This window comes from Gorilla gorilla, chromosome 18 (genome assembly GCF_029281585.2).
Source record: "Gorilla gorilla gorilla isolate KB3781 chromosome 18, NHGRI_mGorGor1-v2.1_pri, whole genome shotgun sequence".
NCBI lineage: Eukaryota > Metazoa > Chordata > Mammalia > Primates > Hominidae > Gorilla > Gorilla gorilla.
The window spans coordinates 105,492,207-105,520,200 of record NC_073242.2 but is presented as its reverse complement, the minus strand read 5'-3'; the positions used below and the strand labels follow the sequence as shown (position 1 = coordinate 105,520,200).

The window sequence follows — 27,994 nt, the reverse complement described above, 5'->3', positions numbered from 1 at the left end:
TAAAGACAAAATAAAGCAGCCAAGAGAAAAAAACATTAACTCTAAGAGTTGAGAAGACTTTTCAAATGCAGTAACATCAAAAGCTAGAAGATAATGAAACACAATAACATCATCTAATTGCTGAGAAACAGTAACTGCCAACCCAGACTTTTATAACTAGCTAAATTATCCAATGGTTATGACAAATAAAAACACTTTTTAGGTAAGCAAAAAGAGTTTAGCACCAATAGACTCTCACTAAAAAACAGTGTTAAAGCCTACCTCTGGAAGAAGGAAATTTAACTCAAAAGGATGAAGTATGATAAAAGAAGGAAGGGAAGGCAAAAAAGTTGGCAAGCAGGTGAGTGAATTCAAATAAGCAGACTTCATCAAATAAGAATAGCAACAACTAATTCCAGGTTATAAAAGCAAAGGGGAAGGCCAGGCGCCTGGCTCACGCCTGTAATCCCAGCACCGTGGGAGGCCGAGGCGGATGGATCACTTGAGGTCAGGAGTTTGAGACCAGCCTGGCCAACGTGGTGAAAGAGTCTCTACTAAAAACACAGAAATTGGCCGGGCATGGTGGCGCACACTTGTGATCCCAGCTACTTGCGAGGCTGAGGCAGGAGAATCACTTGAACCCGGGAGGTGGACGTTGCACTGAGCTGAGACCGCCCCATTGCACTCCAGCCTGGGCAACAAAAGCAAAACTCCATCTCAAAAACAAACAAACAAACAAAACAAGGTAGAATTGTAATACCGATCCACAGCAATGTCTAAGACAAACTGTGGGTTTCTATTTGGGAAGAGAGTAGAGATATTGATTTAAGATTTTAATGAAGTATGCAAGCCAAAAATTTAAGAGTAGCCTGTAACAGAACTGAAAGTTTCCAAATGGTAGAATAATGAACCCCTTTCTAAGAAAAGACTGAAGGGGCCAGGCGCGGTGGCTCACGCCTGTAATCCCAGCACTTTGGGAGGCCGAGGGCGGCAGATCATGAGGTCAGGAGATCGAGACCTTCCTGGCTAACACGGTGAAACCTTGTCTCCACTAAAAATACAAAAAAATTAGCTGGGCATGGTGGCGAGCGCCTGTAGTCCCAGCTACTTGGGAGGCTGAAGCAAGAGAATGGCGTGAACCTGGGAGGCAGGGCCTGCAGTGAGCCAAGATCGCGCCACTGAACTCCAGCCTGGGTGACACAGCGAGACTTCATCTCAAAAAAAAAAAAAAGAAAAGACTGAAAAGGAGAAAAATGCAAACAAAACATGGTCAACAGCACAAAGTAAGATATGAAATAATAATGTATTTAATGATATTAAATAAATCACATAAGGTATTAAATGAGATATTAAGATAATACACAATTGCTATCATAATACTTTTAAATGGGTTAAACATGCCAATCGAAAGACAGTCTCAGAATAGGCTGGAAAAAAATCTAACTATATGTCATTCACAGGAGATACACCTAAGACATTAGGACATAGAGAAAAAGAAAAGGGATAAGAAAAGATGTAGCAGGCAAATATTTACAAAAAGAAAGCTGACATTAATACCAGACAAAAAAAGACCAAGAGAAAAAGTACTGTTAGGGATAAAGATGCTCTCTACAATTCTCTAGGAAACAATTCTAAACATCTATTCATTTAAGAGAACTTCAAATTATATGCAGACACGTTTGACAAAATTATGAAGAGAAGTTCACAAATTCAGTCATTAAAAAAAAACTTTAACATAGTTCTCTCTGGAATTGTTAGATCAAGAACACCTGGGTGGGCGTGGTGGCTCACACCTGTAATCCCAGCACTTTGGGAGGCCAAGGTGGGAGGATCGCCTGAGCCCAGCCTGGGCAACATGGTGAACCCCCACCTCTATAAAAAATACAAAAATTAGCAGGGTGTGGTGGTGTGTGCCTGTGGTTCTAGCTACTCAGGAGGCTGAGGCAGGAGGATCGCTTGAGTCCAAGAGTTTGAGGCTGCAGTGAGCTGTGACTGCACCACTGCACTCCAGCCTGGGCAACAAAGCAAGACTCTGTCTCAACAAACAAACAAACAAACAAAACAAAACAAAACAAAACAAAAATCAAAAGTTGGTAAAATATGGAAGATTTGGACAACATAACTGATAAGCTTGATGTAAGGACATACAGAATAAAACTTCACCCAACATTTTTATTTTTCTGCGTTCCCCAACCCCCTCACCCAACAGTTGTTATACAAACTTCTAAAGCACAAATGAAATATTTATGAAAACTGACTGTGTAGTATGCCACAAATTAAGTATCAATAAAAACGAAACAATCAGTATCATACAGACTGTTCTGTGATTATAATGCAATTAAGTTAGAGGCCAACTTAAAAAAGATTTGAAAATACTACAGTTATGTCTTTGCACTCCAGCATGGGCAACAGAGGAAGACCCTGCCTCAAGAAAATAAATAAAAAGCTTTATTTTGTCCAGGCATGGTAACTCATGCCTGTAGTCTCAGCACTTTGGGAGGCCAAGGTGAGAAGATCGCTGAGACTGGGAGTTCACGACCAGCCTGAGCAACACAGTAGTCTCTACAAAAAAAACCCATAGTAGTCTCTACCAAAAAAAAAAGCTATATTAATCTTTTTGTTTGTTTTTTGAGACGTCTCACTCTGTCTCCCAGGCTGGAATGCAGTGACACCATCTCACCTCACTGCAACCTCTGCCTCCTGGGTTCAAGCAGTTATCCTGCCTCAACCTCCTGAGTAGCTGGGATTACAGGCACGCGCCACCACGCCCGGCTAATTTTTATATTTTCAGTAGAGACAGGGTTTCATCATGTTGGCCAGGCTGGTCTTGAACTCCTGACCTCAAATGATTCACCCGCCTCAGCCTCCCAAAGTGCTGGGATTACAGGCGTGAGCCACCAAGCCTTGCCTTATTAATCTTAGTAAGAGAAGAAAAAGACAGTATAACAAAATTATGAGTGAAATTTTATGACATATGTGCAAAAATCCAAAGGAGAATATTAATGTATTAAATCTGGAAATGTATAAAAAAATACATCACAACCAAGCAGGATTAATTTCAAGAATATAAGGATAATTTAACATTAGAAAATCTATTAACATAATTCAAATCATTTACAACTGAAAGGAGAAAGACTAGATGATCATCTGAATAAATACAAGGAAAACTGTTGATAAAATTGCTGTTTGTGATAATTTAGCAAAGTAGGAATAAAAGAGAATAAAGGCAATATACCAAAAACATATGTGGTGCTTCCAAAAGCAGGAAACATTCCCTTTAAAAAAAAGCAGGAGAAAAATAAGGATTCCCATGATCATAGATTATAATATGGCTTTTACTGGAGGAACTAGCCAGCAATCTTAAAATAAGAAAGAAAAGTAACACAAAAGAGGATTACAAAAGAGGAAACAAAACAGTCATTATTTGCGAAGGGTGTGATTCTCTGAATTTTCTGTCGATATTTCTCATTAAAACTATGAAACCTACAAGAGCATAACAAGAAACCCGAAACATTTATAAAAAATTTTAAAAGCTACTATTAACAGTAAGGACCAAAACTGTAGGGTATCCTAACAAAAGGAATTCAAGATCTTCAAAAAAATCATAAAGCTTTATCCAGTGACATTAAATATTAACAGCTTACATTACTGATCACTTACTACCAGCTGGGCACTGTTGTGAGTGATGTGGATATGCTACAAACTCATTTGATTCATGAGTCCTATATGATAGACACTGTTATTATTGTTAGCTTCACTTTAGAGGTAAAGAAATTAAGGCACAGGTTGTTAGGTCACTTGCCCAAGCTTCCAAAACCAAAAATTAGCAACACTGGGATTCACACCAAAGACAGTCTGGTGCCAAGCCTGTGACCTTAACTACTACCCTATACTGTCTCTCCCAAGAGAGGGTGTCCCATTCCTCCAATAAAGGCATCTCTGGCTCAGCTGAGCCAAACTTCCAGAAGCCATTCTTGTGTCATCCTGATGCCGACTTGATTTGAATTATCTACCCTACAACTGTCTAAGAAGCCCTTCTTTCAACAGATTGGATCCAAGCACCTTGGAAGCAGAGAGTGGCAGTGGATTTATTTCTGTTCACATAAGGATACAGACCAACAGTGATTAAATGAGATCTCAGTTTTAGGCCTAGTCTAAGTGACACCATGTCACTTTTAAGATCACATGACTCTCCAATTCCCAGGAGCAGATCAATATAGATTTCTTAAACTTGAAAAGTTGTATTTATTAAGATCTTAAGCTGCTTTCCAGACTCAAGAACATAATGGATGTCAATGATTTATCTTTCTGATAACCTTTGAGAATTCTGGGAGATGGATATGTAATATTTATTTGTATAAGTTCTGCAACTTTTCTGTAACTCTGAAATTATTTCCAAAAATTTTAAATGTAAATAAAATGTTTAAAATTTTTATTTTTATATCTGTAAATCAATTCTGTGAGATTCATGGATAAGCCCAAATTTACAAAAATGGCTTATTGATAAACTCAATTTAATTCTAATAAATATCCTAACAGTTTTTTCTCCTCACAGAAAGTTAACAAAGCTGATTTTAAAATTTATCTGGAAGCACAAAGTGCCAAAAATAGCTAACCAGTTTTTGTTGTTTTTACTGTTGTTTGTAACATACAGAACTGTTTACTCTGCTGTTTGCAATACAAAGACATCAGGAAATGTTATTGTTTGTGCAATATAGTAGGGAAAAAAATGAAACTGCCCATTAGGGTGGGTTTGCCAGATGTCCTGTCATTAAAAAAGAATACCAGCTTTAAACAGAGCAGTTCCTGGTACTCTGTACTTCATTGTGTTGATTCTATCTGGATTCCCTTATTTTTCCCTTAGAAAGATTCAGTTAGCCAACACAGTTTTGCCCTTCCATGTAGCAAGACCTATTACAAAACCATAGTAAATAAAACAGTAGGCCGGCCGCGGTGGTTCACGCCTGTAATCCCAGCACTCTGGGAGGCCGAGGTAGGTGAATCACCTGAGGTCAGGAGTTCGAGACCAGCCTGACCAATATGGAGAAACCCCATCTCTACTCATACAAAAAAAAAAAAAAAAAAAAAAAAAAAGCCGGGCATGGTGACAGACGCCTGTAGTCCCAGCTACTCTGGAGGCTATGGCATGAGAATTGCTTGAACCCGGGAGGCAGACGTTGCAGTCAGTCGAGATCACGCCACTGCACTCTGGCCTGGGTGACAGAGCGAGACTCTGTCTCAAAAAATAAAAATAGGCTGGGTGCAGTGGCTCAAGCCTGTAATCCCAGCACTTTGGAAGGCCAAGGCAGGCAGATCACTTGAGGTCAGGAGTACAAGACCAGCCTGGGCAACATGGTGAGACCATGTCTCTACTAAAACTACAAAAAATTAGTAGGGTGTGGTGGCATGTGCCTGTAATCCCAGCTACTCGGGAGGCTGAGGTGGGAGAACTGCTTGAACCCGGGAGGCGGAGGTTGCAGTGAGCCGAGATAACGCCACTGCACTCCAGCCTGGGCGACAGAGCGAGACTCCGTCCCAAAAATAAAAAAATAAAAATAAAAATAAAAGAGTATTAGCGGCCGGGCGCGGTGGCTCACGCCTGTAATCCCAGCACTTTGGGAGACCGAGGCGGCGGACGGGTCACGAGGTCAAGAGATCAAGACCATCCTGGCTAACACGGTGAAACCCCGTCTCTACTAAAAATACAAAAAATTAGCTGGGTGTGGTGGCGGGCGCCTGTAGTCCCAGCTACTCGGGAGGCTGAGGCAGGAGAATGGTATGAACCCAGGAGGCAGAGCTTGCAGTGAGAGGAGATCGCGCCATTGCATTCCAGCCTGGGGGACAGAGCGAGACTCCGTCTCAAAAAAAAAAAAAAAAAAAAAGAAAAGAGTATTAGCACAAGGATAGATGACTTTACTACTCCTCAAATGCTGCTGAGAGAGCTAGTTATTCATATATGGAAAAATATATATATCCCTATCTTGCCCCATTCTAATTTAATTATAGGCTGGGAGCTGTGGCTCATGTCTATTATCCCAGTACTTTGAATCAGTCGGATATGGCGGTGCACATCTGTAGTCCCAGCTACCCAGGAGACTGAGGTGGGAGGACCATCTGACTCCAGGAGTTTCAGGCTGCAGTAAGTGGTGATGGCGCCACTACAGTCCAGCCTGGGCAACAGAGTGAGATCCTGTCTTGAAACTAAATACACGATTTTTTTTTAAAGACAGAATTTCACTCTTGTTGCCCAGGCTGGAGTGCAATGGTGCAATCTCGGCTCACCACGACCTCCACCTCCCAGGTTCAAACGATTCTCCTGCCTCAGCCTCCTGAGTAGCTGGGATTACAAGCATGTGCCACCACGCCCAGCTAATTTTGTATTTTTAGTAGAGACGAGGTTTGTCCATGTTGGTCAAGCTGGTCTCGAACTGCCTCGGCCTCCCAAAGTGCTGGGATTACAGGCGTGAGCTACCTCGCCCGGCCAATAAACCTTTTTTTTAATTACCCATGGATTAAGGATTTAAATACAAAGTGCAAATTTTTAAAACTTTTAGAAGAAAACATAACATCTTTATGACCTCAGGTAAATAAAATATTTCTTAACACATAAAATGCATAAGCCATAAGAGAAAATACTTGAATATTCAGTTATTTCAAAATTAAGTAACCATAAGAAATCACAAAGAGAATAAAGAGATAAGCCACAAACTGAAAGAAGACACATCTGCATTACATATGACAACAAAGAATTATTATCCACAGACAAAACAAAAACAAATTCGTACAAACCAGTAAGAAACAGTTAAACCACCCAATATAAACATGAGTCAAAGACATGAACAAGTATTTCACAGAAGAAACACAATGATTAAACATACAATATTAATACATTAATTATAGATAAATATATTATCAAATATATAAATAACAAATAAAATCACAATATTATACTATTTATACCCACTAGAGCTTGGCAAAAATTAAGGTATGACAATATCAAATTTTGGCAAGGACACAGAACAAGCAAAAATATGTTACTTCAGGAGTGTAAACTGGTATAAGCACATTGGGGATTTACTGGACAATATTTAATTATGAGTTGAAGATACATACACACACACACACGCGTGCACACATACACATACCCTGTAACCCCACTATTTCATGACTAAGGATGTACCCTAGAAAAACTCATTCACGTATGTAATGAAACAAAATTTTCAAAAACTAAAAATAACTTTAATATCCACTGATAACAGAATAGATCAATAGATCAATAGAGTATAGCTGTGAAAATAAATGTGCTATAGCAATAAGTAGTAAAATGAATTTATATACTACCTCCATTTTGAGGTAGTATATATACACACACACACACCTCATAATATCTTTCTCCTTCCATGTCTATACAGTTTACATAAAGTTTACAGAAAACAAATGCTGTTTTGGATAGCTACAGGGAGCAAAAGCATGAACATATATGGCAGGAAAAACACGAGTGAGGGCAGTCGTTCCCTTTGGAGAGGGAAGGAGAAAATGGGAATAAGCCAGGGTACATACAATTATATCTGTAATGTTTTAGTTATTATAATCTGCTTGGTAGGTGAGCATATTATCTTTCTTGAATGCCTAAAATATTTCATTTTTAAAAAAATAATTCCAGACTAGGCGCGGCAGCTCACACCTCTAATCCCAGCACTTTGGGAAGCTAAGGCGGGTGGATCATCTGAGGTCAGGAGTTCAAGACCGGCCTGGCCAACACGGTGAAACACGGCCTCTACTAAAAATACAAAAAATTAGTCGGGTGTGGTGGCGTGTGCCTGTAATCCCAACTACTCGGGAGGCTGAGGCAGGAGAATTACTTGAACCTGGGAGGCAGAGGTTGCAGTGAGCCAAAACCACACCACTGCCCCCTAGCCTGGGCGATACAGTGAGACTCTGTCTCGAAAAAATAAAATTAAATTAAATTAAAAATAAATAAATAAATAATTCCAAGACACCAAAGAGTTCCCATTCAGAGTCACACAGCTATTTGAGTTCCTGAAATGTACAAGTGAACCAAAATTGAAATAGCACAAATCTCTGTGACTTTTCCATTTAGTAATCGCAGGACTAAAACTTCAGAGTTCATTACTAAAAGTGAATGGACAGGCCTGGCGCGGTGGCTCACGCCTGTAATCCCAGCACTCTGGGAGGCCAAGGTGGGCGGATCACAAGGTCAACAGATTGAGACCATCCTGGCTAACATGGTAAAACCCCATCTCTACTAAAAATACAAAAATTAGCTAGGCATGGTGGCATGCACCTGTAGTCCCAGCTACTCGGGAGGCTGAGGCAGAAGAATCACTTGAACCCGGGAGGCAGAGGTTGCAGTGAGCTGAGATCACGCCACTGCACTCCAACCTGGCGACAGAGTGAGACTCTGCCTCGGAAAAAAAAAAAAAGTGAATGGACAGAAAAAGTAAGAGTCAGGGCTCCAGGCTGGAACTCATGATAAGACTTACCCTGTGGGCCCTCAAGTAAAGAGACAGAGAAGTAATTCTTACTCCTTTATAAAGGTGATCATCACTTTTCTCTGTGTTCTGAACTCCTTAGGCAAAAGATACTTTATAATTACTTATATGCCGTCATATGAAAGTGTTGAACCTCTACTATATAACCTAAGAAAAATTGGTCCTTTCTGAACAGAGGTTCCTAATTGCTTTTTCCTCGTTTGAAGGAGTTAAAAGTCACTGTTGAAGGATATATCTCTAATCCTACAGAACTGATGCCTTCAAGAAAACTCTCTCCCACAATTCTCTCTCCTGGTTCCATGCCTGTGCCCTTTATTATGTTTTGCTGGCTCTTATGCATCAAATGCTCACTTCCTGTTTCCCCTTTATTGAGCTCTGGAGACCTGGAACCGGTAACAGGCTTTGAAGAAAAGTACAAAGCCAGGAAAACAGAAGACAGGCCATGACTTTCCAAAGGAAAGCAAATCTTAACACATTTCTAATAACCGTTCAGCCCTTCCCCTGTCTGTAGCTTATGTAAGATAGTGGTTCAGACATGAGTCCCGAGAAACTGTAAATAATGAAGTTGAAAACAGTTAAAACTCAGGCTAGGTTGGCAGAAAAGTTTAAGACAGGCAACTGAGATTTGATATCATAATCCTGGCTTGTTCTAAGCTCTCAGTATCCCTAAATGTTTCATTTTCACTATGCCACAAGGAGGCTGACTGGGTGGCGTCTCCTCTGGGCGCCACTCTAAATGCTTTAGACCTAAAATCTCAGAAGAGCACAGACGACCTTATATGAATCACTCTTTGTAAAGTGTGCCATGATCAGTGCCAAGCACCAAGCTGACCATATAGAAAAGGGGGGCACAGACAGTAAGGAAATTCCCCATGACCTCTAGATTCTCATCAGTAGGTCCACAGCCATCCTTTAATCCAGAAAGCTGATGTTCTGCCTATAAATGGCTTCTGGCTCTCTAACCCAAGGCCTCCTTCCATCTCATGATCCTTTTACACTACAACGGTGTTTTAATTGAAACTCCAGTCTCACTGGTCATGCTACTGCAGCAATTCACTGAGCACAGGCTTCTCTGTTCTATTCTGCTGTCCTGCACTTTGAATTCAGGGCTTGGTGTCAGCATGGAAAGCACCAGCGTTCTGATATGGCAGCCTTTGGTTATGTTCCCCTCAAGGGATTTATCATCCACAACCTACTCAAATCCCTCCCCCAACAGCTACCAAAAATTCCCCTGGTGAGAAATGCTATTATGAGAAGGGGTGGCTGCTTTGTGACTCACACTGTTTCATTAAAAAGATTTTTTTTTCAAACAAATTTTCAGTAGAGGAATCCAAAGGTTTTCCAAAGCCACAGCAAAACAGAACAGCTCATAATACTATTTCTCAAAGGTCTGCCACTTCATAGGAGATTCCTATACCTCAAAAAACTGGAGACATTTAGATTCACTATCCTTTTGTGCTGCCCTTGGCCTCTGGGTTGAGAGAGCAGGTAGGAAATGGATCAATTAAACACAGCCAACATGACTGGGCTTGTCAGATATTAAGATGGACGGCAGCTAGCTTGCAAGTCAGCCCCTATCACAGGTCTTAAGACTTGCTTATAGCTCTCCAGGGCACTGGCTGCAATGGCATGAATGTTTCAGTCATAGCTAACCAGAGTTGAGGAAATCTAATAATATAGGATGTACATGGGTATTTAGGGACACTTGTTATAGCAGCAGGCAGAGCTATAAAAAAGTGTCTTTGGCCAGGCATGGTGGCGTGTGCCCACAGTCCCAGCTACTCAGGAGGCTAGGGTAGGAGGATGTCTTAAGCCCAGGAGTTCATGTGCAGCCTGGGCAACATAGTGAGACCTTGTCTCTGAAAAAAAGTTTGTTTTTAATTAAAAAATAAAAGTTTCTTCGAAAAGCTGACTTAAATGCTGTTATACTTTTGATATTAAATGGTTACACCATTTAGATCATTTACACAATCTAAATGGACTAGAACAATATTACAGAAAACTAATTTGTTAGGTTGGAATCCCAAGGGCTCCCTCAAATCCCTGTAGGATTCCCAGAATACTCAGGCAGGCAGCAGGATAAAAGAATCTTAATGGCTCTCTCCAAAAAAGGCACCTTCTCCACAGGCAAAAGGTTATTTAAGATGGAAACAAAATGAAAAGATCTCCAAAAAGCTAAGAAGTGTGTGCAAAATGACCATTTCAGATGAGGCCTGTGATCTTAGGTTCTCCTACCTCTGTTCCTGAATCCAGGTTAAAGCTTCTCCCAGCTGGGCATGGTGGCTCACGCCTGCAATCCCAGTACTTTGGGAGGCCAAGGTGGGTGGATCACTTGAGGTCAGGACTTCAAGACCAGCCTGGCCAATTGGCGAAACCCCATCTCTACTAAAAGTACAAAATTAGCCGGCTGTGATGGCACATGCCTGTAATTCCAGCTACTTGGGAGGCTGAAGCAAGAGAATTGCTTGAGCCCGGGAGGCAGAGGTTGCAGTGAGTGGAGATCATGCCACTGCACTCCAGCCTGGTGACAGAGCGAGACTCCTCAAAAAACAAACAAACAAAAAAACAAACAAACAAAAAAAAACAGTACAGTACAGAGGTGACTAATTTCAGAACAACTCTTTATGAAGTATGGATTAATTACTTTTCAGAGGGCTCAAGCTACTACCAACAAGAAAGCTGGAGCACTCCTATGACAAGTCTGATTCACCAAGACCAAGATGAGAGACCATACATACCTAAATACGAGGTGAAATTTCTCCAAAAATTATCCTTCTGAAAGTAAGGCACTACCAACAGCCAAAGTACTCATAAAATCTCTTGGCATGAGACAATTCGTTAAATTCTTTATTTTGAGCAAAATGTACTCAAATATAACACAGATTTATTACTTATTCCCGAGGGGAATACATTACAGTCACTAGTGTTGGCTATCATAAACAAGGCTTTAAAAAGTTTCTTAAAACTGCACTAAAATCAACAACGAAAGAAAAAAGCAACCCAGGCCAGGTGTGGTGGCTCACACCTGTAATCCCCGCACTTTGGGAGGCTGAGGCGGGTGGATCACCTGAGGCCAGGAGTTCGAGTCCAGCCTGGCCAATATGGTGAAACGCTGTCTCTACTAAAAATACAAAAATTAGCAAGGCATGATGGCAGGCGCCTATAATCCCAGCTACTCTGGAGGCTGAGGCAGGAGAATCGCTTGAACCCAGGGGGCAGAGGCTGTAGTGAGCTGAGACTGAACCACTGCACTTCAGCCTGGGCAACAGGGCAAAATTCCGTATCAAAAGAAAAGAAAAGAGGCAACCTGATTCAAACATGGACATATAAATAGATATTTCTCCAAAAAAGATATACAAATGGCCAATAAACACATGAAAAGATGCTCAACATCACTAATTCATTAGAGAAATGCAAATGAAAACTATGGGATACTACCTCACATCCATTAAGATGGCTACTGTTAAAAAAAAAAACAACAACAGAAAATAACAAGTATTGGCAAGGATGTGGAGAAACTGGAAGCCTGTGCACTGTTGGTAGGAATATAAAATGGTGCAGCTGCTGTGGAAAACAGTATGGTGGTTCCTCAAAAAATTAAAAATAGAATCACCAAATGATGGAGCAATTCCACTTCTGGGTATATCCTCAAAAGAAGTGAAAGCAGGGTCTTGAAGAGATATTAAGAAATTCACATTTCTAACAATGAATTACAGCTATTTACAATAGCTAAAATATGGAAGCAACCCAAGCGTCCAGCAACAGATGAATGGAAAAGTAAAACGTGGTAGACAGACAATGGAATACGATTCAACCTTTAAAAGAAAGGAAATTCTGAAATATGCTACAATGCAGATGAACCTTGAGGACACTACGCTAAGTGAAATAGGACAGCCACAAAAAGACAAATACTGTACGAGTCCACTTACATGCAGTACTTAGAGTACCACTGAACTGTACACTTAAAAACGGTTAAGATAGTAAATTTTGTTACATATATTTTATGACAGTTAAAAAAACAAAACAAAACTGGGGAGGTGGGGGAGAGGGGAGCCAGCACAGAAGTGTAGATGTTGTGAAGCTCAGAGACATAGACTTATAATACCAAGGATGAAATTTCCTTATGGGTATTTGTGGCTTGGGATAAATTTTACAGAGACAGATTTAAAAAGTGGTGAATCATGCTTCTAGAAAATAGTGTTCAATGACCAGAAAGAAAAGTGGCTCTAGGGATGACAAAGATACTGAAATCAAAGATGCACATGAAGAGTTTGAAAATCAGTTTTTCTTTTGATATTCTCACTGAGAGGACAGAGGACCCCTCATACTGAGACATACGAGGAATTTCTTGGTAGGTACTTAGCTGGAATCACAAAGAAAAGATCACCTGCCCCAACCCAGAAATAGGGCTTTGGAAAAAAATGAGTGAAGAGAAGTATATCCTTGCAGCAGCCTTATGGACAAACACCTACATTTATTTGTTTATTCAACAGAGGAGCTGATGAAAAGGTAAAATCTCCCAGAAGCTAAAATATTCAGACTCTCAAGGAGTGAGGAAGCAAAGATTCTTGGAAAGAATAAGTTAATCGCTCTATAATAAATATATATATTCTCAGCACCTACCATAGGTCCTGGTATACCAGAGGCTATCAATGGAATAAATGAACGTTTTTGTTCAACAGATCATCACACACAAACAAAAAAAAAGTCTTATACTTTTGGGTCAGTCAGAGAAAAGGAAAAACAGGTCTTCCAACCTCTTTAAAGCCTAGATTCATCCTAAGCTCTTGACTTGTCTAGCTGCCTGGCTGAAGATGTAGGAAAGAGGGTAACTCAGGAAGCCCTTCTGTAGCACCAGAGCCAAAGAAGAAAAGTCAGGAGGAAGACAAGCGCAGAAGGAAAGGCGACACTGACACCATTACCTTCTGTTCAGAGCAACTTCAATTCTCAGACCAAGGCAGATTGGCTTGGCCCTATATGTAGGCAATAATGCTTAGTCCCATGTAAAAGAAAACCATCAAATAGCCAACAATGTTGTTCCCGGTTGAACCTACCCTCTGGGAGCTGTAGAGATTGCTTAGCAAATATCTGACTAGAAATACTGAAAATAAAGGCCAGGCACAGTGGCTTCACACTTATAATCCCAGTACTTTGGGAAGCTGAGGTGGAAGGCTCACTTGAGGCCAGGAGTTCAAGACCAGCGTGGGCAACATGATGAGACCCCTTCTCTACCGAAAAAAGAAAAAAAAAGTAAAAAAATTATCTGGGCATGGTAGCATAGCATCTGTAGTCCCAGATACTTCAGAGGCTAAGGCTTGAGAATTGCTTGAGACCAGGAGTTCCAGGCTGCAGTGAGCGTGATCTTGCTATTGCACTCCAGCCCGGGCAACAGAAGAAAAACCTTTCTCTAAAGAAAAATAAGAAGAAAAAATAAATAAAAAGAAAGCTAATGAATACACCAAAAAAGGATTCAAAGTTTATTTCTCTGTTTGGGTAGAGAAAAACTAAATGCTTGGTGGAGTTTAGTTTCAGATGTAGAAGGTCTTCATACTTGCTTTCAGGTTCATTTGTTACAAACTTAGATTCTTGGGTCTCCAGCTCTACTGAATTCTGTGAGTGGGGTCCAGTCATCTGCATTGTTAACTACCTCCCTAGAGAATACTGAGCACCTTTAAGAACCCTTCTGAACCATTCACAGAAATCAGGAGAGCTCTTGTTTGTATCTGCCTCTTTCTTGTTACAGATCCAAGAGGTCACTATAAATTCTTATCATGCCTCCCCTAAGTTGGAACTCACAGGGATCCAGTGAATTATTCCTTCCTCCTTTCTCCCAACAGAGGAAAGCTGTGTGTTCAAGACTAACGATTCTAGGGAGGTCTCAAGGTAAACAGTCTCATCAGTCTAGAAACTATTTCAGCTGCTGCTTTAGGATTACATTTGGGGTCTGGCATTGTCGCTGACCCCTGTAATCCCAGCACTCTAGGAGGCTGAGGCAGGAGGATTGCTTGAGCCCAGGAGTTTAAGACCAGCCTGGGCAACAAATGGAGACCCCATCTACACAAAATTAAAAATTAGCCAGGCGTAGCGGCATCCGCCTGTAGTCCCACCTACTCAGGAGGCTGAGGAAGGAGGATCGCTTGAGCCCTACAGGCTGAGGCTGCAGTGAGCCATGATCGTGCCACTGCACTCCAGCCTGAACAAAGCGAGACCCTGTCTTAAAAAAAAAAAAAAAAAAAAAAAGATTAAACTTGGTTATTTGCTTCACACTTCACACTTGAGAGCTGGTCTTCAGGTTATTCACTCATACCCACAACTCATCCTTCATCCATACAGCACATAAAGGACAGAAACCCAACTGCTGGATTCAAGGATAAACCTGTGTTCTAGTGAGAACCTAAGATTCAGAAGTGAAAACTGCTGGGTCTCTAAGAATCCCCTTCTCACACTCAAGACTGAACCCATGGTAATTACTATGAACCATCTGATTCAGACTAGGCCATGAGAAAGCTTGGAAAAGAAACAGACTGAAATTTATATTCACCCATCATCCTAAAAGACTGAGGTGGCCAGGCACGGTAGCTCATGCCTGTAATGCCAGCACTCTGGGAGGCCAAGGCAGGTGGATCACCCGAGGTCAGGAGTTCGAGACCAGCCTGGCCAACATGGTGAAACCCTGTCTCTACTAAAAATACAAAAACTAGTCAGGCGTGGTGGTGCATGCCTGTAATCCCAGCTACTTGGGAGGCTGGGGCAGGCCAATCACTTGAACCCAGGAAGTGGACGTTGCAGTGAGCTCAGATCATGCCACTGCACTCCAGCCTGTGTGACAGAGTGAGACTCTGTCTCAATAAACAAACATACAAACAAACAAACTGACTGAGGTTAAGATTTAGGTTTTGGGCTAACTTCAAGATTCTAGAACCACAACCTTAGTGATCCACTGTCATTAAAAACACCCCTACCTAAGGATGAGTAGGAGCAGAATCAATATCCCATTTAAGTTACCACCACTTCCCTATGAAGTTTTTCTAATTTTGAAGCTGTCAAAACTGAAGCTTAGTTTTATAATTGGGTATACAGCAGTACCCCTTGTCCAAGGCTTCACTTTCCATAGTTTCAGTTACCCGTGGTCAATAGAGGTCTAAAATATAAAGATACCATGATGCACCACCCAACATGCATGGGTCAACAAGCAACTGCATACATGATGGTGGTCCCGTAAGACTATATACTGTATCTTTTCTATGTTTAGACACACAAATACTTACAACTGTATTACAATTGCCAACAGTGTTCAATAAAGTCACATGTTGCACAGGTTTGTAGCCTAGGAGCACTAGGAGAAACATATAATCTAGGTATGTAGCAGGCTATACCACCTAGGTCCGTGTATGTACACCTTATGATGTTTGCCCAGTGACAAAATCCCTTAATGACCCATTTCTCAGAAAGTATCCCTGTCATTAAGCAAGGCATGGCTGTACTTTCGAGACAGGGAGAAAGAGAGAGAGAGAACACATTCACATAACTTTTATCACAGTATATTGTTACAATTGTTCTATTATTAGTTACTGCTGTTGAGCTTTTATTGTGCCTAATTTATAAATAAAACTTTATCAAAGGTATGTATATACAGGAAAAGACATAGTAGATATAGGGTTCAGGTGAGGTACTATCCACGGTTTCAGGCATCCACTGGGGGTATTGGAACGAATCCCCTTTGGATAGGGAGTAACTACTATACTCAAATTTCTGTGCTCAATAAGCTTGGGGTGAATACCACATATGTAAAATACAAAGCATGTTCCTTTTCCCAAAAGGAACTAGAGCTTGCTTCATTTCTTTGGCTAAGAATGGCCTAAGTATTCCTTGTGACATGATATATTGAGGTGGGTCTTTGTTTAATATCAAAATGTACATATCCCATAAAGCAAACGCTTTAAGAGCTAAGCCACTGTTTCTTACAACACCATTCAAACCTCAATAAGCAAGAGTTAACTATGACCTTCAAGAAATTATCTTTGCCTCGGGGTAACTTTTGTATTTTAAGAAAATAAGCCCTCATGGTAATAAAGAGCTAAAAATTCTGCTTTTTAATAAAAGTTTTCATTAACAATAGAACTTTTGCAGGGCAGGAGACCCATCATGCTCTTTGGAGACCACAGAATGCTTTTCCTTCTCCAGAAACCATGTGAAGGCCCATTACTTCTAGCACACCTATGGCAGGGCACAAAGGCTTTCCGATCCACTCCAAGGGAGTTGGCAATTCTCCCCCATTAGCTAACAATAAAAGAAAATTAAATCACTTGAGAACCCTACAGTGGCAGCAAAATAGAGCCCAAGAGATACCCTGCTAGCATGTTCAAAGACTTATTAAAAGCCACGTTGGGCCAGGCATGGTGGCTTATGCCTATAATCCCAATACCTTGGGAGGTTGAGGTGGGAGGATTGCTTAAAGCCCGGAGTTTGAGACCAGCCTAGGCAACATAGTGAGACCTCATCTCTACAAAAGATTGTATAAAATTTAGCCAGGTGTAGTGGTGCGCACCTGAGTCCCAGCTACTCTGGAAGCTGAGATGGGAAGACGGCTTGAGCCCAGGAGTTTGAGGCTACAGTGAGCCATGATTGCACCATGGCACTCCAGCCTGGGCAACAGAGCAAGACCCTGTCTCAAAAATAAATAAATAACAAAAACAAAACCTTGTATCAGTCTCAGTTGATGGCTTGATGACAATAAAGAACAGTTTAGACTTTCTGAAAGTGCATACATATATATATACACATATGACTAAGAAGGTGAAGTGAAGCCCTCAATGGCCAGCCCTTTTATAGTAGAACCTAGAAAACAGCAACTTCTTTCAACATGGTGGATGGTGCATGTTTTGTACCCCACATTTAGAAATCCATACTCTGAGACAAACAGAACTACCGAAAGAGAATGACCAGGCCTCCAGAATAGCACCGAGGCAGCCATCAGGAGTTACAGCAAAACTTTTTAACGTGGAAAGGGAGTCACTCTGCTTCTATAAAGCAGCCATTATCAGCAGCATTATGAGTAAAAGCAGCCCACTAATGCAGGCCAGACTTTAGGACACAGAACCAGATTCCATTTGGGGGCTACAGCTAGCACAGCTGTAAACCTCTCTCCACCCATCAAATTCTGAGACCATTAGGCCTGGCACGGTGGCTCATGCCTGTGGTCCCAGCACTTTGGAAAGCCAAGCTGAGAGGATCAACTGAGCCCAGGAGTCTGAGACTGCAGTGAGCTATGATCTCGCCACTGCACTCCAGCCTGGGTGACAGAATAAGACCCTGTCTCAAAAGAAAAAAAAAAAAAAAATCTGAGGCGATTGAAGGCAGACAACTATAAGAGAGTGCCCCCATAGGAACTCCACCACTCTCCATTTAGAATGTCCTTTGACTTTTGTGCACATTATCTCATGAGACTCTCACTATGACTCTGAGAGGTAAGCAGGACAGGTGTCTTCTATATTTTACAGATGAATAAATTGTGACTGAGGTTAAATGACTGGCTTGCCCAAGGTCACAAATCATGCAGCTAATCAGCTGCCTAACCAGGAGATGAGCCTAGCACTCTGACTCGTAGGCCAGCGCAATCTCCAGGACACCATGCGGCTTCGTGATGTTTTCAGATAAGAGGCGGAAGAGGGTACTGGTTAAGAGCCCAGGTTCTGGCACCAGCCGACCTGCATTCCGATCCCATCTCCACCACCTACTAACCACCTGATCTTGTGTGAGTTCCTTAACCTCCCCAAACCTGTTTCCTTACCTGTACAATGGGGGTGGGAGAGAACAGTCTTACTCCATAGAGTTAGAGTGATGATTAAGTGAGATGATGAACATAAAGTACTCAAATTCATGTACTCAAAAAATGTGAGTGGCAGGCACAGTGCAGGACCCATAACAGACATCAAGGAACACAGTCCTGCTCTCATGGAGCTTAGACTTTAGGCAAACCATACACAGAAAAAAGTAAACAGATAAAATACTTACAAAGTGTGTTAAGAATGATTAAGGTGCAGGGCGCAGTGGCTCACGCCTGTAATCCTACCACTTTGGGAGGCCGGGTCAGGCAGATCACCTGAGGTCGGGAGTTTGAGACCAGCCTGATAAACATGGAGAAATCCCGTCTCTACTAAAAACGAAATTAGCCCCAAGCTTATTGGGCATGGTGGCGCATGCCAGTAATCCCAGCTACTCGGGAGGCTGAGGCAGGAGAATTGCTTGAACCCGGGAGGCGGAGACTGCAGTGAGCAGAGGTCGCACTACTGCACTCCAGCCTGGGCAACAAGAGCGAAACTCTGTCTCAAAAAAAAGAATGATTAAGGTAACAGGTGAGTGACTGGAGAGAATAACCGGAGGGGCCAATTTTTAAGAGTGGTCTCTAAGCCCTAAGGGATCAGAAAGAGAAATTCGTGTGAAGAACAGAGAGAAAAGCACTCCAGGAATAGGGAATGGCATACGTGGGGGTCACAGCACAGGGAAGTCAGGAACCTAGAGAAGACAAATGTGACTACAGCGCTTCCTCTCCCGGGATTTGGGGAGCAAGGCTGGAGCTCGTGAGGGTGACCACAACTATTTTAAAAACGACAAAGATAAGGCTCAAGAGAGGGGATATGTCTTGCCCAAGGTTACAGCTGCTCAGAGGAGTAGCTGGGACCAGGGCCCTTCAGTATTCTACCTCCAGACCCAGCCTAAGCCCACGCTCTCTGAGAAGGCCTTGTATACACTGAACTCCCTCATGTATTTCACTGACAACTGTTTTCTGTGCCCATGAAGAGTTGCAAGAGCACCTTGAAAACACAAGCAAACATATCATATCAACTTCCAGGCATCTAATCAATTGTGCACCAAAATCGTTACCCTTCCAATCTTGCGACACAAGAGCAAAAGCTGCTTAGACCTTACTCAAAGGCTCCAAAGCAGAAACAAGTTTTGCTTCTTGCAGCAATGAGTAACAGAGGAAACAGATGTCCTGGAAGATCCCATGGTCTGTTTCAGGTGAGATGGAACCAATGCTGCACACGAAGGTTCATCTCAAATGAAATGCACAGGAAAAGCCAATTACTTTATGTGAATAAAAGAATAAATCCCTAAAGCAGTGGTTCTCAACCAGAGTGATACCACCCACACCCCAGAGGGCATTTGGGAATTCTTGGGGACATTTTGGGGTGACACACTGAACTGCTGGATGCTATCAGCATTTAGTAGGTATGCTCGATGTCTTGCAGAAGGACATGATGGTCCTACACAGTAAGGAATGGATTACCTACAATATTAATAGCAGCCTCCCATACACACTTTTGACAACCTTCCCTAAAGGATTAATATGCTCCAACTTTCCTGTCCCCACAGTTCAGTGGCTCTCCCTACCCTCACCATGACCGGATGAAAAAAAATAAGGTTTCACAGCTTAAGAGTGAAATTCTGGAATCCAACTACAAGCTCATAACTGTAGCATGGAGCCTGGTAGTAGCATAATAAATAAATTTTTAGTAAGAGACTTAAGAAATTTTAGCAAAATTTCCTCCCTACATATCTCATATGTTTTTCAACACAAAAAATTCTGTGATTTTAGAGAAACTTCCTACAGTACTTTTAAGTTCAAAACCAGATGCTCATTACAGTTCTTTTAAACACCAAACCAGTCATCTCAAAAATATGGCTAACTCTCTGGACTAAATTCCATAGGAAAAATTATTAATTTCAAAATGCCTAATTTTGATCAAATGCCTGAAAGAGCCAAAGGCAATCATGTCCTGCATCTCACTCAGGGCAGAGTTCGATGAGGTCAGAAAAGCTCCAATGATATCCGGAGGTCTGTCAGAGATTAAAATATCATCCTAACAATTCACAAGCTACTTCTAAGTGTTACCCTAAATTAGTCACTAATCGTTTCTCCCCCAACACTATTTCACAAATTAAAGTTTACAGAATTGACAAAAAACCAAACCAAATGAAAACAAACCCCAGGCTATTTGCAGGGGGCGAAAAAGAGATACCCCAAAAGTCAACCCTATTTCACAGTAGTTAAAAGAGTGATCCAACAGATATTACCCTCCATAAAGTACCCTAAAGGCAGGAGCAATCTTTCCCCTACACTATCTAAATTTTCCCAACTCACCCAAAAGAATCTTAAGATGTAACTTCTTCACTCAACTTGCCAATTAGCAAATAGCGGCCCCACATCCCTTTTGGCCAATTTTCTAGATGCCTGACCTAGCAGACAGACCTGTTTTCCTCCTGCCAGGCCTTTTTCGCCCTCCCGCTAGGAGCCTGGGAAATCCCCCTCCAACCTTTTGCTGGCCTGTCACCAGAAGTTCATAAAATGAATTCATCCAGATTCTCTGAATCCTCCTTTTCCCCAGTCATGTGCCAACAGTCAGGCAATAATGCCCCACCTTGACAGGCTCCCTGTTACAAAAAGATGCAGATTCACGGGAAGACCAAGCACTTAGCATGGAGCAGAAGAAAAAAAGATGGAGGGAGGGGAGAGTCGTGGAGCCAAGCCTGCTGCATGCAGTACGGGTGACCACAGCCCTGGTCCTGCAAAGCCCCCACGAGACTCGCCGGCTGGGCCCTCCGTACAGCAGCCACACCTGTCTATGCCAGCCGCCTGCCGGCTGCTCCATTTTAAACATTTCAAACAGATCTCCAGCAGGGTGGCAAAACTGGGCACCTCTCTCTCCCAGCAAGAGTAAGAGCCCTAATCGAGGCATCACTTGCCCCTGATTTTATTTCATTTTCACACACTGTTTAGGAGACACTGCTTGCTCCAACTGGCTCCATCTCTCCGTTACCGGTGAGGCAGGCACAGTGCTGCAGTGGCAGAATGGAAGCACCCAGGCTGACTTGCTCTCAGCCAGACACGACCTCTTCTCTGAGGAGGGTGATGCCAATAAATGGAACCCCAATAGGTAGGCTTCGCTCTGCCCTTCCACAAGTGAACACACGCCGTGAGTCCCTAAATCGCCAGGCTCCGCAGCCTCGCAGAAAGCCTAGTTTCCAGACGGTAGGTATCCCATTCATCCCTTGGCATCGGGAACCAAAGGGAATGCAGACAGATCCCGGTCGTGCACTACATTCCCAAACCTTGGCACGCACGCGAAGGCTTGGGGCGCCCCGGCGCGCCCTCCCTCCGAGGCCTCCACCACCCGCGGACTCACCACTGTGCGAGCTGAACCACCTGGGTGCGATGTGCAGAGGTAGAGCATCCGCCAGCGAGGCTCGGGAGCCCAGGTACAGCATCCCGTCTCTATGGTGACCGCCGCCCGTCTCCTGGTAACCATTGCCATGGGCATAGGTGGAGTCGGACGCAGACCCTCCGCCGCCGGGCGCCCTCTCGGAGTCGCCGGTGCCCCGGGAGGCGGGGGTGTAGAGGCCAAAGGGCACCCCCCCGGCCGTGCTGGGGTCCATGCCCATTCCTGCCACCGAGCTGACCGAGCGGCTGCGCAGCCCCATGGCCCCGCCGCCCGTCCGGTAGTGCCCGAAATGGGGCGCCCCTCCCGGCGGCGGCACGGCGCTGTCATCGGTGGAGACCCCCGAGAAGGGGCCCCGGGAGCGGGCCGCCGTGCTCTGCTTGCCCCCCATGCTCGCCCGGGCCCCGGTGGGGCGGGAACCTGGAGGCCGAGACCCTCCCCCACTTCTCAGCAGCGGGGGGAGGGCTGGGCGAGCATAAAGGGGGAGGGAGTCAAAAAGGAGACCCGGAGGGAGAAAAGGAAAAAAAGCAAAACGAAAAAAGGAAAAAACCCGCGGGGCGGAAGAGGCAGGCGGGCGGGCGGGGATCCCAAACTCAGAATTTCAAACGATCCAAGGCAAACGCATGTTTCCCCTCAAGGTCCAAAGAGGCGCAGTCCGGCGCGGGCTCCGCGCGCCACAGGCCGCCCCCGGGCTCCGAAAGCCGGGGGAGCCGCAGGGAAGGAGGGAGGGAGGCGGCGGCGAGCGGCGGGCGGGCGCGGGGAGGCGCCGGAGGAGGCCGCCCGCCCCGCGGGAGGAGGCGGAGGAGGGCCGGGGGCGCCGGGCGCGTCCCCCGCCTCAGGACGCCGCGACCATGGACGGCGGCCCGGACCCGTCCAGGCCTCGGGCGAGCCGCGGCGCTGGGCGGCCAGGCGCCGCTCGGGAAGCCGCGGTCGCGTCGCGTCGCGCTCTCGCTTCAGCCGCCGCCGGCCCCGCCAGCCGCGCCGCCCCGCTCGGTCCCGGGCTGCGCTCGCCGGCGCTCCTCGCCGCCGTGGAGACAATGGAGGGCGGCAGAGCGCAGGCGCGGCCCGCGCCCCCGCCCCCTCCCCCTCCCCCTCCCCCCGCCGGGTTAACCCTTTCGCTGTCCCTGCGGCGCCCGGGCCGCTGACGCCCCAGCAGTCCCCACCCACCGCCCGCCCCCGGCCGGCCTGTGACCTGGGCGGCCTGACCACTGGGCGTTAGCCACAGAAACCAGATGTCTTTGAAAAGCAAACACTTCTTAAGTCCCCGAAAGTGGCAAATTATTCAGGGGGAACCAAGTATGGGGGAGGGGCAGCAATGGTTCGAGGGGGTGGGAAGGAAACACCGGGAAGAAGGAGATTTACTCCTTACGCCTACCCGGCTCTGAGGGTCACCGGTCGAGCTCCCCTCCTGGCACAAATTTGCCCCCACAGCACCCTCTGGTGGACGTGATGTCCATTCTTTCGGGGGTTCCCCATCCAAGCACCCCTCACGTCCGGAATCTCAACATTTGGCGGGGTTTAGTTATTTGGGGGTAAACAGCGCCATGGGGACACTTGTGAATCCGGCGTTCTGCTGACACTAGATCATAACTTCCTATTTTGGGCTTAAGCAAATGAGTAGATTCCTTAGCTAAAATGTAATTTTCAGAATCAATAGATGTACCATAAAAAGTGAATAGATATGGGTATGGAAATAGAACAATGCAGCTAGAAGTGATTATAGAAACCTTCCATCCAAGGCTGGAGCCCTGTTTTGTTTACCATGTGCTGTGTTTCGGCCCTCACCACGGGCCAAGGACACGGTGGGTACTCAATAGGTGTATTGTTGACCAAGCCTGAATCATTTGCAAGGGAGTGTTCCTTTGCTACCTCAAGCCGTCTTTCTCCTATATTCACATTCATTTATTGAACAACTGTTTTTTTGTTTTGTTTTGTTTTTGTTTTTGAGACGTAATCTCGCTCTGTCACCCAGGCTGGAGTGGTGTGGCGTAATCTCGGCTCACTGCAACCTCCGCCTCCCGGATTCAAGTGATTCTCCTGCCTCAGCCTCCCGAGTAGCTGGGATTACAGGCACATGCCACACTGCACCTGGCTAATTTTTTGTATTTTTAGTAGAGGCGGGGTTTCACCGTATTGGCCAGGCTGGTCTTGAACTCCTGACCTCAGGTAACCACCTGCCTTGGCCTCCCAAAGTGTTAGGATTACAGGCATGAGCTACCGCGCCCGCCCTGTTTTTCTTTTTCTTTTTTTTCTTTTCTTTTTTTTTTTTTTTTTTTTGAGACGGAGGCTTGCTCTGTCTCCCAGGGTGGACAACCTCCGCCTTTCAGGTTCAAGTGATTCTTCTGCCTCAGCCTCCCGAGTAAAAGTCTGTGAAAAATTTGAAAATCAGGCCGGGCACAGTGGCTCATGCTTGTAATTCCAGCACTGTGGGAGGCTGGGGGTGGGGGGGTGGGGGGAGATGGGGCAGGGGATCATCTGAGGTTAGGAGTTTGCGACCAGCCTGACCAACATGGTGAAACCTCATTTCTACTAAAAAAAATGAAAATAAAAAATAAATAAATTAGCCAGGTGTGGTAGCTCACACCTGTGATCCCAGCTACTTGGGTAGCTGAGGCAGGAGAATGGCTTGAACCCGCGAGACAGAGGTTGCAATGGGCTGAGATCGCGTCACTGCACTCCAGACTGGGCAACAGAACGAGACTGTCTCAAAATATACATATGATATATATATATGTGTACATACATACATATATAGTAGAGATGGGAGTTTCCCCATGTTGCCCAGGCCGGTACTCCTGGCCTCAAGCAGTCCTCCCACTTCGGCCTCACAAAGTGCTGGGATTACATCATGAGCCACTGTGACTGCTGAACAACTATTTATCAAGTGCTAGGTGCTGGCTGTGAGTATCACACAGTCCCTGGCTTAGCTGACTTCCACCTATTAAATGACCCCAGATACTTCTAAACTGGAGGACCAAAACAGGATGTAGAGAAATATTAAAAGAAAACCAAAAAGAGCAAGGCTAGCCTGTCACAGGTATTGATTGTTCCAGTGTGGCCAGCCTGGAAACAGGAGGAAAGCTATTTGCAAGCATGAAATACCTGGAGGTGAGCAAACAGCCCTGTAGAAGTAAGAATTTTTGCAAGAGAAATAAAAATAGGAAGAAACAAAATGTGCCAACATCTAATAAATTATCTGTAGGTGCCTATATGAATATGTGTATACCTAAAGAGGAAAAACAAGAAAGCTTAAATTTAATCCCATTTCCTCCTAGAAGAAAGACTATGGTATCAGAAGAGTGGTTCAGTACTATACTAGAAAAAAAAAAAGGTATTAGACCCCTTGGAAGATCCCTATTAGAGAGATAAATACATGATACCCATTGTAACTATCCAAAGAGCTTTTGATTTATCCATTCACTGAACAGTTTTTTAGTGTATTTAACACAATATTTAGTATGTAATAAATTCCAGGCACTGTAGTAGGTTCTGGGATACAGTACTGAACCAGAACCAGACAGATGGAGTCCCTGTTCTCATAGAACATCAGAAGAAACACTTCCCACCGACTTGAATGGCTATGATCAAAGAGAAGGGCAATAGTAAGTATTGATGAGAGGTGGAGAAATTGGAACCCTTGTACCTTGCTGGTGGAAATGTAAAATGGTGCAGCTGCTTTGGAAAACAGCCTGACAGTTCCTGAAAAAGATTAAATGTGGAGTTACATGACCCAGCAATTCTGCTCCTACCTAGGTATAGTTCCAAGAGAAAGCAAAACATATGTCTGCAGAAAAATGTGTACGTAAATGTTCATAGCAGCATTATTCAAAAGAGCTAAAAAGTGGAAACAACCCAAATGCTCATCAACTGATGAAGAGGTAAACCAAATGTGGTGTATCTATACAATGAAATATTATTCAGCCATGAAAAGGAATAAAGTACTGATTCATATTACAACATGGATGAATCTTGTAAAAGCATATTAACTAAAAGAAGCCAGACATAAAAGACTATGTATTGTATGATTTCACTTATATGAAATGTCCAGAATAGGCAAATCCATTGAGACAGAAAGATTAGTGGTTGCCATGGCCTGGGGGGGAGGGGAGAATGGAAAATGACTAATAATAGGTCTCTTTCTATTTTTTTCTTTTTTTCCTTTTTTTTTTTTTTGAGACGGAGTCTTGCTCTGTTACCCAAGCTGGGGCACAGTGGCATGATCTTGGCTCACTGCAACCTCTACCTCCACCTCCCAGGTTCAAGTGATTCTTCTGCCTCAGCCTCCCAAGTAGCTGGAATTACAGGCATGTGCCACCATGCCACGCTAAATTTTTTTTTTTTTTTTTTGAGACGGTGTCTTGATCTGTTCTCGCCCAGGCTGGAGTGCAGTGGTGCAATTTCAGTTCACTGCAACCTCCGCCTCCCGGGTTCAAGCGATTCTCCAGCCTCAGCCTCCTGAGTAGTTGGGATTATAGGCGCGCGCCACCACACCCGGCTAATTTTTGTATTTTTAGTAGAGATGGGGTTTCACCATGTTTGGTCAGGCTGGTATCAAATTCCTGACCTCGTGATCCATCCGCCTTGGCCTCCCAAAGTGCTGGGATTACAGGCGTGAGCCACTGTGCCTGGCCGCTAATTATTTTTTGAGACAAGTCTTGCTCTGTCGCCCAGGCTGGAGTGCATTGGCATGAACTTGGCTCACTGCAACCTCTACCTCATGGGTTCAAGTGATTCTCCTGCCTCAGCCTCCCTAGTAGCTCGGATAACAGGCACGTGGCATCATGCCCAGCTAATTTTTGTATTTTTAGTAGAGACGGGGTTTCACCATGTTGGCCAGGCTGGTCTTGAACTCCTGACCTCAGATGATCCACCTGCCTCGGCCTCCCAGAGTGGCTGGGATTACAGGCTTGAGCCACTGCACCTAGCCTCTTTCTATTATGTATTTATTTGTTATTTATTATTTTTTAATTGTGTGGTTACAAAGTGGTGTCTTTCTGTTTTATCCATTTATTTATTTAGAGACAGAGTCTCACTCTGTCACCCAGGCTGGAGTGCAGTGATATGATCTCAGCTCACTGCAACCTCTGCCTCCGGGTTCAAACAATTCTCACGCCTCAGCCTCCTGAGTAGCTGGGATTACAGGTATGTGCCACCATGCCTAGCTAATTTTTTTTTTCTTTTTTGTAGAGATGAGGTTTCACCATGTTGGCCAGGCTGGTCTTGAACTCCTGGCCTCAAGCGATCCACCCGCCTTGGCCTCTCAAAGCGCTGGGATTACAGCCATGAGCCGCCACACCTGGCCTTGTTTTTTTAAATCACATTTTTTGGTAATTGAATGGATTTCTTTTTGAAGTGATGAAAATGTTTGGGAATTGGGTAATGGTGATGCTTGCACAGACTTGTGGATATACTAAGAACTGCTGAATTATACACTTAGAAGGGTGAATTTTATGGCATCTGAATTACACTACCATACAATATAGATCAATAAGTATTGGTGGGGCGTGGTGGCTTAAGCCTGTAATCCCAGCACTTAGGTAGGCTGGGCGGGTGGATCACTTGAGGTCAGGAGTTCGAGACCAGCCTGGCCAACATGGTGAAACCCCCTCTCTACTAAAAATACAAAAATTAGCCAGGTTTGGTTGTGCAGGCATGTAATCTCAGCTACTCAGGAGGCGGAGGCAGGAGAATTGCTTGAACCAGAGAGGCAGAGGTTGCAGTGAGCCAAGAGCACACCACTGCACTCCTGCCTGGGCAACAGAGTGAAACTCTGTCTTTAAAAGAAAAAAAAAAAGTACTGAAGCAGGCAGTGACAATACAGTATGACAGGTAAGCCTAGAATGGTGCCTGACATGTACTAGGCACTCAATAAATATTGTTGAATTAATGAATGAATGAATGACTAAGTGGTATGAGGGAGAAAGAGTATGGTGCTGAAAGAAAGGCAAGAGACAGGAATAGACCATTCCAAGCTGATGCCTGAAAGGTGAGTTGGAGATCAGCCAGGCAAGGAGGCAGGGCAGGGAAAAAAACTGTGTTTCAGGAAGAGAATACTGTTCCAGGCAAAGGGAACAGCCCAGATGTGAGAGAACATGGCATATTCAAGGAACTGAAAGAGGCTACAGTGCTGCAATGCAAGGGGGTGAGAGCCAAAGATGAATCTGTTCCTCAGGGGCAGGCAAGAGGGTCCTGTGAGCCATGGCAAGGAGCGTGGTCCCCATCCCAAGGGCATGGGGAGCTGGAAAGCCTTTATCAGCATCATTAGATGCTGTCTATCTAGCA

At 44.2% G+C, this 27,994-nt stretch overlaps 1 protein-coding gene across 3 annotated transcripts in view; it reads right to left on the bottom strand.

Annotated features, from left to right (window-relative positions):
• Positions 1–22,232, bottom strand: part of ZNRF1 (zinc and ring finger 1) — a 111,191-nt gene extending 88,959 nt beyond the window's left edge. For all 3 annotated transcript variants that reach the window (XM_019011575.4, XM_063700332.1, XM_063700331.1), the window contains exon 1: positions 21,680–22,232. In XM_019011575.4, the coding sequence (XP_018867120.3) occupies positions 21,680–22,103 (424 nt within the window). In that variant the 5' untranslated portion in view covers positions 22,104–22,232. The remainder of the gene's footprint in view (positions 1–21,679) is intronic.
• Between the last annotated feature and the right edge of the window lie 5,762 nt (positions 22,233–27,994).